We start from the raw sequence: 12,137 nt of genomic DNA, 5'->3' as shown, positions 1-12,137 counted from the left end.
CAATAGTGAGTTCCCTTCAATCATTTCCAAAGCTTTTATTGGTCAATAGTTTGGTTTCATGTTTAACCTGTATATTACCTTGGACCAGTTTTATTTTTTAAAATGAAACAGGTGACAACATACAGATCCGTACCTTGAAATGAACGATTGAGTATGATGTGTTCCATTCCCAGATGTTTCTCCTTGCTGACTTACAAGCTACCCGTAACAGATGTTCATCCTCTGTCACAGGCCTTCCATAAACTAGAAGCAGGTAAGAATGAGCTTTTAAAAGAACTCGGAGAGTAATTTAATGCAAGGTGGATGTGCAATGCATTTAAAAAACAGGCCCTGCAGGGTGTTGATTTAAGAATTCTAACGGTAATAAATCCAGCTCTCTGGAAAGTGGTTCATCTGTAATGAGGACAGAAGCCACAGAGGACATCAGTGGAGCACATCTGTATCAACTCAGGAAAAACCCTGACTGTGGCTGATGGGTCTGACTTTCTGTTACAAAATGACAGCTAAAACCATTCTTTGATTGCCCAGAACTCCTCTTGTTACTTGAAATGTCAACAATCCTGTCTGTCTGTCTGTCTGTCTGTCTGTCTGCCTGCCTGCCTGCCTGCCTGCCTGCCTGCCTGTCTGTCTGCCTGCCTGTCTGTCTGTCTGTCTGTCTGTCTTTCAACTAGCTAGATTGTTCCCTGCAGCAGAACGTCACTGTGTAATTTGCTGAAGAACTCTAACCCTGAAGCTAGTCTCTTCGTTCCCGTTACAGTGCCAAAGCTCACACAGGCTGCGAAACATTGATAAAATGACCCAATCCTGGCTCTTGTATATCGACATCTCTAAAGTTGTCTCATCTCTAAAGTGATGGACAGTGCCCAGCACAGTGCTTGGCTTGATGTGCTTGAGACAATGTGTATCTCTGCTTGTGTCTACTCTAAATAGCCAACTTCCTGGCTTGCCCTAGTTGTTGCCAGTCACTTAGTTCCTACCTTGGCACTCTGCCCTTCTTGATCCTTCTTTCTGGAATTCTGTTTCCTAATTATTTAGCTGTTGCTTCACATTTGGAGGATTTTGCTCAATCATCACATTAATTCTATAATGTCTCTGATGGTACGGTGTAAAAAGAATCCAATGTGTGTGTTCCTGTGGGTGTGTGTGTGTGAGTGAGTATATGGGTGTGTATCTGTGGGTTTGCTATTTCTCTTACCATCTATTCTATTATATATTTTAAATGCTTATCAATATAATGCCCATGCCTCGCCTGCTAAAACAAACAGACAAAGGCCAAGGCTTTTGTCTCTTCTTGTTCCTGTCCTGTTACTGGCATCCCAGAGTGCCTGTCACACAGGAGGAGAGAACTGCGGCATTAGTGTTAAACATCAAACAACCCCAATCTAACAGCAACTGTCCTGTAGAGACCCTGAGGTGCCTAATGGAGAATGCAGAATGGAATCTCCCTCGTATGTAAGACTATTTTAATCAAGGAACGTACATGTCTCCCAAGGACACACACATGAAACAGCGGAGATTAGGAAAAATACAATGTGAGAAAATCCAATACTAAGATAAGTTTGGTTTGCATTTGTATTAACTTCCTGTTGTTGTAAACCTTTGAGAAAATTTATTAAAGTTTTCTCAAATCCAGCATCCAGTCTATAGACACCTCACATGCCTCCTCCTATGTGAACTCCACAGATACCTCGTGATGTGCTCTGTCCTGCCTTCCCTGCTCCGATTTAGCCTTTATTTATTTTTATAACTTTACTTCAGGGTACAGGACTCTGAAGTTTTTTCTTGCCTTTTATTGATTGATTTTTTTTTTTTTTTTTTTTTTTTTTTTTTTTTTTTTTTTTTTTTTTTTTTTTTTTTTTTTTTTTTTTTTTTTTTTTTTTTTTTTGCAGTGAAGCGTGGCTTTGACTTAGAAGACTACAGCCTGTCTCCGTGCACACTGGACAGAGTGAGTCGACTTGCTTGACTTTGCACTTTATGAAAGGAGTATGTTTGTTCCATATTCCTTTGGAGGCCATCCAACGGCTCAGTGATCGTTTTCCTGCTTTACCCCCTACTTAGGTAATTTTGGAGCTTTCAAAGGAACAGGAGCTGGCAGATGTTTATGAAGAAGCTGATATGACCATGAGAAGGAAACTCCTCCCTCCCTCAGATGAGCTGTAAAGTCTCAGACCTAATCATTCTGTTATCCCACAAACTTGTTTTGTATATTAGTGAACAGAGTTAATAATCTCAAAGATGTTTTCATGTTAAATTATGCGTATTTTATCTGTTCAGTCAACATCAAAATAAAATTTACATTTATTCATGTCTTAAAACTTAGAGGCTATAAGGAATTATAAACTACTTCTAAAAAAAAAAAAAAAAAATCACCCAGAACCAGGCTACTGTAGAGCCAAGACTACAAACTCAAGTTTAAAAAGAAATTAGTTTGTAACAATGTATTGGCTGGTTTTCTGTGTCAACTTGACACAAGCTGGAGTTGTCACAGAGAAAGGAGCCTCCCTTGAGGAAAGGCCTCCCTGAGATCCAGCTGTAAGGCATTTTCTCAATTAGTGATCAAGCGGGGGAGGGCCCCTTGTGGGCGGTGCCATCCCTGGGCTGTTAGTCTTGGGTTCTATAAGAAAGCAAGCTGAGCAAGGCAGGGGGAGCAAGCTTCTTGGTCATGATGTTTTGTGCAGGAGCAGAAGCCCTAAGACAAACACTTTTAGAACTTTTACTGGCAGAACCACAGGAGGGATCTCCTCAGAGCCCTTTTCTGCCATACATGGGCTCCTGCACACATAAGCTCATAGACAGACATTCATGTGTAAAGAAAATAAATAGGCTTTAAAAAGAATATTTGTATAATATAAACTATATAGAAATTAAATAACGCTTTACAAAAGAACCCCTATAGTTCCTTCATACAAAAATATAATTGTTTACTTCCCTTAATCCATTTTTGTAGAGTTGTTACCATATCTGGTATACATTTTTCCTAACTATATACTTATATTTGCTGTTACTACATTGAAATTGTTTTGCTTTCAAACTTTTTGTTTTAAGATTTATTTATTATTATATATAAGTACACTGTAGCTGACTTCAGACATGCCAGAAGAGGGCGTCAGATCTTATTATGGGTGGTTGTGAGCCACCATNTNGTTGCTGGGATTTGAACTCAGGACCTTCCAAAGAGCAGTCAGTGCTCTTACCCACTGATCTGGCTGGCTAGGCGGGTGTCCCCTTCCTCCCTCAACCCTCCATGTGCATCTCTCCCGAAGCTGCATGCTCAGTCGAAGAGGACGACCTTCCTTGAGTAGAGGAGGAACGGTCTATGGTCAAGTGTAAAGGAGTAGCTGCGCTCCCCTGCTAGAACCTCCAAACAAGCTCTCCCGGAATTTTTTTTATTAGATATTTTCTTTTATTTACATTTCAAATGCTATCCTGAAAGTTCCCTATACCTACCCGCCCTGCCCTGCTCCCCTACCTACCCACTCTCACTTCTTGGCCCTGGCCTTCCCCTTTACTGAGGCATATAAAGTTTGCAAGACCTAGGGACCTCTCTTCCCAATGATAGTCGACTAGGCCATCTTCTGCTACATATGCCGCTAGAGTCACAAGCTCTGGGGGTACTGGTTAGTTCATATTGTTGTTCCACCTATAGGGTTGCAGACCCCTTCAGCTCCTTGGGAACTTTCTTTAGCTCCTCCATTGAGAGTGCTATGTTCCATCCTATAGATAACTGTGAGCATCCACTTCTGTATTTGCTAGGCACTGGCATAACCTCACATGAGACAGCTATATCAGGGTCCTTTCAGCGAAATCTTGCTGGCATATGCAATAGTGTCTGAGTTTGGTGGCTGTTGATGGGATGAATCCCTGGGTGGGGTGTCTCTGGATGGTCCATCCTTTCATCTTAGCTCCAAACTTTGTCTCTGTAACTTCTTTTATGGGTATTTTGTTCGCTATTCTAAGGAGGAATGAAGTATCCACACATTGGTCTTCCTTCTTCTTGATTTTCTTCTGTTTTGCAAATTGTATCTTGGGTATTCTAAGTTTCTGGGCTAATATCCACTTATCAGTGAGTGCATATCTAGTGACTTCTTTTGTGATTGGGTTATCTCACTAAGGATGATATCCTCCAGATACATCCATTTGCCCAAGAATTTCATAAATTCATTGTTTTTTATAGTTGAGTAGTATTCCATTGTGTAAATATACCACATTTTCTGTATCCATTCCTCTGTTGAGGGACATCTGGGTTCTTTCCAGCTTCTACCTATTATAAATAGGGCAGCTATGAACATAGTGGAGCATGTGTCCTTATTACCAGTTGGAACATCTTCTGGGTATAACGAGAAGAGGTATTGCTGGATCTTCCAGGAGTACTATGTCTAGTTTTCTGAGGAACCGCCAGACTGATTTCCAGAGTGGTTGTACAAGCTTGCAATCCCACCAGCAATGGAGGAGTGTTCCTTTTTCTCCACATCCTTGCCAGCATCTGCTGTCACCTGAATTTTTGATCCTAGCCATTCTGACTGGTGTGAGGTGAAATCTCAGGGTTGTTTTGATTTGCATTTCCCTGATGATTAAGGATGTGAACATTTTTTCAGGTGCTTCTCAGCCCTTCAGTATTCCTCAGTTGAGAATTCTTTGTCTAGCTCTGTACCCCATTTCTTAATTGGGTTATTTGAATTTCTGGAGTCCAGCTTCTTGAGCTCTTTGTATATATTGGATAATAGTACCCTATCAGATTTAGGATTGGTAAAAATTCTTTCCCAATCTGTTTGTGGCCTCTTTGTCTCATTGACAGTATCTTTTGCCCTACAGAAGCTTTGCAATTTTATGAGGTCCCATTTGTCAATTCTTGATCTTACAGCACAGGCCATTGCTGTTCTGTTTAGGAATTTTTTCCCTGTGCCTATATCTTCGAGGCTTTTCCCCACTTTCTCCTCTATATATTTCAGTGTCTCTGGTTTTATGTGGAGGTCTTTGATCCATTTAGACTTGAACTTTGTACAAGGAGATAAGAATAGATCAATTCGCATTCTTCTACATGATAACTGCCAGTTGTGCCAGCACCATTTGTTGAAAATTCTGTCTTTTTTCCACTGAATGGTTTTAGCTTCCTTGTCAAAGACCAAGTAACCATAGTGTGTGGGTCCATTTCTGGATCTTCAATTCTGTTCCATTAATCTACCTGTGTGTCGCTGCACCAGTACCATGCAGTCTTTATCACAATTGCCCTGTAGTACAGTTTAAGGTCAGGCATGGTGATTCCACCAGAGGTTCTTTTATTGTTGAGAATAGTTTTTGCTATCCTAGGTTTTTTATTATTCCAGATGAATTTGCAAATTTCCCTTTCTAACTCAGTGAAGAATTGAGTTGGAATTTTGATGGGGATTGCATTGAATCTGTAGATTGCTTTCGACATTTGCTTTCAAACTTAAAGTAATGTTGAAGCATTATATATTTGCATTTAAATTTGGTTGTTAATATTCTTTGTTCATTTGCTTTTGTGTTTTAATCTTTTTACTAGCCATTTACAGGATGTATACACAATGATCTAGTTTAGCGGCATGTTTCACAGTTGAACACCACTATCTGGAAGGTTGATCTTGTCAGGAGGCAAACATTCCAAGGGATGCTATGAGTTGAAAATTTCTTACCTGACAGGTGACAGGTCAAGGCCAAGTCAAGGCTCATTAAAGTTATTGCATTAAATTACCTTTGGGCTTTGTATATAAGGTGCATTTGAAGCATAGTGAATTGTATGCCAGGAATTAAGTCCCATATCCAAGATATCTAATTATGCATGGACTGATATTTCAAAATCTGAAACTCTTCAGCCTGTACTACCATTATAGCCAGAGGTTCTACTTGCAACTCTGTGGTAAATAATCGATAGTTACTGTTCAGGAGATAACAGTCTCTTTTAAGAGTTTCTAGAGATTTCAGAGACATGGTCTCCGAGAAGCATAATGGACTTTCAGATTCCTTGCAAATAAAGAAATGCTGACTTCCAAGTTGCCTATTTTTCCAGAGCTAAAGGGGTTAAAATTTTAATTATTATGAGTTTTAAGTTAATGAAGACTTATATTTAAATCCCTACCTGGGACTACTGTCTAACATATTGGACACTGCCGTTCCAAAACTTATCAGTACCATGGCCTTATCTCCAACTGTGATTTAGAGATTTAGAGAGGATTTAGGCATGATCATGCCTTTCCCCTCCAAGTAGCATTTTTTTTATATTGTAACTCTCTGTTATATCACGTACCTTCCCATAAATTAGTCACCATTATCATGATTCTGTGCATCAATATTTATTTTTTTACAAAAGGATTCATAGAGCATGAAGCTACTTTCTTTCAAGGGAAAGTGTTAGTAGTTCCTTCAGAGATCACCATAAAAGACAAAAACCTCAGGATTTTTTTTCTGACAATATATTACTCACTCTACCCTTACAAGATGAATTATATTTCAGCTAGCTTATCAATCAGCTTGTGTACTTGCCTTTCATTGTTTATCAGTTTTGGTAGCCAATATTTCTATCTGCTCACTATTTTCAGTTGTTAGGTGGACTTTTTATTGATTAACTTTATCATTTCATCCACATGTATAATGTATTTTAATCATCTATGAGTATAGTGTATAGTGATCATGCACATGTTTAATATGTGCTGATTGTACATGCATAATGCATGTAGATCATTCATGTGTATAACATATATTGATCATTCAGGTGTATAATGTATGTTGACCATCCATGTGTATAATATATGTCAATCATGTACCTGTAGACTGTATGTTGATCATGCACATGTATAATGTATGTTGATCATCCATGTGTATGATGTATATCATCCATGTGTATAATGTATGTTGATTTTCCATGTGTATAATATATATCTATCATGTACATGTAGAATGTATGGTGATCATGCATGTGTATAATGTATGTTGATCATCCATGTGTATAATATATATCGATCATATACATGTAGAATGTATGTTGATCATGCATGTGTATAATGTATGTTGGTCATGCTAACTCTCATTACCTTCTCTTGTCGACTTCCCAATCCACTGGACTCTTTCTGCTTCTGGCTTAGTTCCCTTCTACTATGTATATGTGTGTGAAGGGGTTTGCAGCCCCATAGGAGGAACATCAATATGAACTAACCAGTACCCCCAAAGCTCCTTGATACTAAACTACCTATCAAAGAAAACACATGGTGGAGCTTGTGGCTCTAGCTGCATATGTAGCAGAGGATGGCCTAGTCAGTTATCAGTGGGAGGAGAGGTCCTTGGTCCTGTGAAGGTTCTATGCCTCAGTATAAGGAAATGCCAGGGCCAGGAATAGGAGTGGGTGGGTTGGTGAGCAGGGGCAGAGAAGAGGTGGGGAGGGGATTTTGGGAGGGGAAACTAGGAAAGGGGATAACATTTGAAATGTAAATAAAGAAAGTATCTAATAAAAAATAAAGAAAGAAAGAAAAAAGAAAAAAAGTCGCCCACATATATCATATAAGCCTATATGTTAATTCCTTCTATGTTTAAATATCATTGTTGCAATCTGCTTTCTGCCATTTTAGTCCCATGATTATTTTCTAATTAAAAAAGACTATTGAAAATGAAAAAAAAAAAAAGAAACAATGTATCTTTAAGGAGGATATCAGACAAAACCTATGTGTTCACCTGGGTCCAAGGAAAGAGAAAGTTTATTCATTACGAAGAAATAAGACAATCTCTAAATTATAGTGGCAGTGCAGAAAACATTAGCAGTGTTATTCACTGTGCTAATATGCATTCTATTGAAGGCAGAAGGCATACGGAAACATCCAGAGAACTTATCACAGATTACGAGTTCAATCTGCTTGAACAGGCTTGGACGAGCTGGATCTACTGTAATTAGCAAGTGGGTAAATAGGCTTGAGAATATTGAAGGGATATTTAATATCTGGGTGATGCTTTGCCTTTCATGTACACAGATGTTCATGATAATGTGCTCATTGTCTGCTCTAAACATTTGATAACTCAGCAAACAGGACATGGAAAGCTAGTGGTTGGATACAGAGCAATCTGCTTCCTGGTTAACGTTACTATAGCAATCTCTTCCTCCCTCCCCCCCCCTCTTCCCCCCCAGCCCCACCTCTCTCTTTTGGAGCCAGGTACATAGCATATGTGTGTGTATTCAGATAAAGTCCAGAAGACAACTTTGGCCCTTAGAAATATTGTCCGTCCACCCACCTCCTTAGGGACAAGGTCTCCTATTGATCTGGACCACAAACTAATAAGGCTAGACGGGCTAGCAGTCAGCTCCAGGAATCCTCCTGTCTCTCCCCCCCCCCCCCGCATCACTGTGAATTTATCCCCCAAGCCAACATCCCTGACATCTTTACGTGGTTTCTGGGAATCGAACTCAGTTTCTCAGTTTCTTATGCATGCAAGGTAAGTGCTTTACTTGGTGAGCAGTTTCCCCAGGCTGAGAATGCAATCTCTCTGTCAATATTATGCTTTGTATCATAAGAACTATGGTGCAGGCAGCATGCACGCAGTGCTACTGAGGTATGGGTAAGAATTCAGACGCACCCTCTTACCCTGAAAACAGTGCTTCATTGCCACGTGTAGATTCAGCTTTTAAAAAATCCAGGAGAGGCTTTGAGATATCATCTGACCCGACTTGTATGTTTACTTCTGTAATTTAGGAAATTCTTTTCTGCTCCATCTTCTCAGAGCCAGCCTGGATGCTATTTTTGTTTAAAGAACTCTTGAGAATCCACTTTCCTGTTGGGGGTTTAATCCAAAGGGAAAAAAAAAAAAATTAAAGCCTAGCTTCTTCCTGCTTTCATAGTTGCTAACGTTCCAATATGTCCAGCCAACCAACTGCAACCACAGAATCCCTGCTGAGGAACTGGCGGGAGGCAGAGAAAGGAGAAACAGCCGAGGAGTGTGAGCAGAGCTTTTGGCAGCCAGTCTGAACCCTCAGAAGAATTCTCTTCGGAAACCGGAGTAAAACAGAACCAACCGTCCACGATAAGGAAAATCAAAACCAAGATGTAACAGTGACTCGAAAGAAGAAATGTGACTTCTCCTCCGGGACAAAGATCTGTGGATGAACTTTCTGAAGATTCTTGCTCCAGCTTTCCTCAGAGTAAGTTACCCTCTAAACTGTGGTTGCTAGCACTTCAGTGTGATAGACAAGCAGAGACAGAAAAATCATATCCAACATTCCAGAGAAAGTCACCAAGTGTGGGAAGTTACTAGTTAAGTCGTTTTGATTTTTCAAGCCTTTGAGTATTTTATACCAGGTGGCTGAATAGCAGTTAGAAAACTAAGAACTCTCCGTTTTACCCCATGACTAAAGCATTTTGCATAAACAGCACATATCACAGAACAGGCAAGTGGGTGAGTGGAAAGGAATGTAGCTTGCTTGCCTCTTGCTGTTTTCCGAAGTTATTTGGATTGCTCTGTGTGTGTGTGTGTGTGTGTGTGTGTGTGTGTGTGTGTGTGTGTGTGTGTGTTCAGTTTTACTGCCAGAGGAATGTCAACATCAGGATGCCAGATTTTATGAATTCTGAGTTGTTTTAACCAATTTTGAGAGCATTTGACAAAACACTCAACTGACCCTCTTTATCATAATAAATATATAAGATCTGACTCTTGCGATGCACACGTTCTCTGAATAATGGGAATACCATCTGATTGGGAAGTGACTGGCTTATAACAACCAATTTTTTAATTTTTAAATCATGCAATTTGCTCTTCAGAAAAATTTATGCTAGCTAGGTATTTTATCCTTCTAGAGAAAACAGCATTTTACAAGAAAACGTGTAATGTTAACAATGTTAATGTCTTAACAGACAGGAACAAATGATTTAATGCATGACAATTAGATTATATAATCATACTTATTAATATTTTCCTGTTTGCATATTCTTAATTATGTAAGAAAGAAGAGTTGCCACTTAGAAAATATATATTTAGGCTTTTAGACACCAAGGTTGACCACAGTATCGGTTTCTTAGTTGGAAATATAGTTTAGTATACATTGCAGTGTCCAACTGTGACAGCCTATTGACATCATTTCTTGGAGATCATTTATATAGCTGGTAGCAATATTTATATATCTATATAGCTGGTAGTTATAAGCAATATGAAATTATCCAGAATTTCTATTTTTTTCTCCCTTGAATTTAGGTATGATTGACCTGTGGGGTTTTTTAGTGGTTTTCCCAAGAGTTTTTCAAACTTCAATTACAAAAGGTCAATAAAGGGGTGAGTTAATCATTGTTTTGAGTTCATAACATACAAAGCGCCTCTCTCCTTTTTGTTGTTGTTTATTTATTTCATTTGACTTATAAGTCCCATTTCATATCTGACCTCCATTCTTAGTTCCCACAAATGAGAATGATACTTATCGCTAATGGTAATCTTTTTAAAATTATATTTGATAATGATCTTTTTAGTTCCAGGATGTATTTAGAAACATGTATTGCTCACAGTGTGAATTCATATAAATTGTACTGTTATATAATTCAAATTTAAAAAAAAAACATGATTTAATTGATACCATATCCTTGAAGATTTCTTAGTTGAGCAATGGGTATCAATGCATTGCTTCTAATTCCTACAGAGTGACACTTGTAAAAATGCACTCTCTAATGCCCTGTCAGCATGATCTACACGTGCAAGCATCTTAGTATAGGTCTCCGAGTAGTACGGATACAGACCCAGGAGCAGCAGTGACTGACTGGTGGGATTCTGCCGAGTAGCGATCATAATTAGTAATAACTAACTTCATGGGCAGGGTAACTGGCGACCTCCACTCAACCTACACAAAGCTCTGAGAGTTTGGCTGCATCAGCATGTGACATTGTTAAAGTCTCTGAGAAGTCACTCCATCGAAGAAAAGACTCTCTTTCGATTATTTCCACTTTTTAATTTTTTTCAATAGATTTGCCAACTTCTCCCCCCCCCTTTCTTCCCTCTGTTTTCTATGTTTGGCATCCTTCTTCTCTAGGCGCGTAATTAGGACCGGCTGTTAAGATGTTTCTTTCTGGTTCGATTGCACAACATTTTCTATTTCAGACTTTCACATCTACTTCCTTGATGCCCTTTAACAAAACAAACAAGTCAAAATGAGGAAGAGACACTTGAGACTGGGTCAGCAAATGTGGGCTCTTCTCTGCAAGAACTGGCTCAGAAAGTTCAGGATGAGAAGAGAGACCCTCCTGGTATGGTTCCGCATCTGCGTGTTCTCGTAGTTAGTAAAAGGAAAAAGATGTCTTTTCAGTGATATCAACATAATTTTTAACCAGTGCTTTTTAATATGCCACAGGTATAACTAACAGTGCTTTTTAATATGTCACAGGTATAACTAACAGTGCTTTTTAATATGTCACAGGTATAACTAACAGTGCTTTTTAGTATGCCACAGGTATAACTAACAGTGCTTTTTAATATGTCACAGGTATAACTAACAGTGCTCTTTAGTATGTCGCAGGTATAACTAACAGTGCTTTTTAACAGGCTTGAATTTTTCAAGTCCTGGGCTTTGCCACTATTTTGTTTCAAACAAAAACTTTAAATATGTAACATTATACATCTTCCTAGAAAAATTTTCAAAGAACTCATATTGAGAAATGCCCTGTAAAATGAAGCTCTGTCCTTATACTACAGGGTTAATGACTAACATCTGGGTTAATTAAGGCTTCACAAAGGCACAGACACCGAAGTTTACGGCAACATCAAAGAGGTTAACTTTAGTCCATAATTACTTCAGAATGTAACCCAAGGGGGGAAAAAAAAAACTTTCACAGTGACCTACTATTGGAAGTCTCCCGTTTTTCTGTATTTACATGCCCCCAAAACAATTCTCAGGACTATCTGTGACATCAGCAAGAGAAATATCCACTCACTGAGGTTTATAACAGTGTGAATTTTCAAACGCAAAAGGAAGCAAACTTAATGTTTAGACATTATATATCAGGAAAAATATATCATGAAAAAGTGATTTTTAAGGAAAGGACTGTAGCTTAAATATATACAGTGCTGCCGGGCCTGGTGGCGCAGGCCTTTAATCCCAGCACTCGGGAGGCAGAGGCAGGCGGATTTCTGAGTTCGAGGCCAGCCTGGTCTACCAAGTGAGTTCC

The 12,137-nt window shown here is 39.0% G+C and overlaps 2 protein-coding genes across 5 annotated transcripts in view; both read left to right on the top strand.

Annotated features, from left to right (window-relative positions):
- LOC110331454 (ATP-binding cassette sub-family A member 6) overlaps positions 1-2,342 on the top strand; it is a 68,317-nt gene extending 65,975 nt beyond the window's left edge. For all 3 annotated transcript variants that reach the window (XM_029545733.1, XM_029545732.1, XM_029545734.1), the window contains 3 exons: positions 174-253; positions 1,890-1,945; positions 2,059-2,342. In XM_029545733.1, coding sequence (XP_029401593.1) covers positions 174-253; positions 1,890-1,945; positions 2,059-2,160 — 238 coding nt within the window. In that variant the 3' untranslated portion in view covers positions 2,161-2,342. The remainder of the gene's footprint in view (positions 1-173; positions 254-1,889; positions 1,946-2,058) is intronic.
- A 6,226-nt stretch (positions 2,343-8,568) lies between these two features.
- Positions 8,569-12,137, top strand: part of Abca9 (ATP binding cassette subfamily A member 9) — a 68,424-nt gene continuing 64,855 nt past the window's right edge. Inside the window, exons 1-3 of one of the 2 annotated variants that reach the window (XM_029545735.1) lie at positions 8,569-9,136; positions 10,183-10,260; positions 11,074-11,219. In XM_029545735.1, coding sequence (XP_029401595.1) covers positions 11,124-11,219 — 96 coding nt within the window. In that variant the 5' untranslated portion in view covers positions 8,569-9,136; positions 10,183-10,260; positions 11,074-11,123. The remainder of the gene's footprint in view (positions 9,137-10,182; positions 10,261-11,073; positions 11,220-12,137) is intronic. The other variant, XM_021211669.2, reaches the window with a different exon arrangement.

Source organism: Mus pahari, chromosome 14 (genome assembly GCF_900095145.1).
Source record: "Mus pahari chromosome 14, PAHARI_EIJ_v1.1, whole genome shotgun sequence".
Lineage (NCBI taxonomy): Eukaryota > Metazoa > Chordata > Mammalia > Rodentia > Muridae > Mus > Mus pahari.
This window is presented reverse-complemented; position numbering and strand designations above follow the sequence as displayed.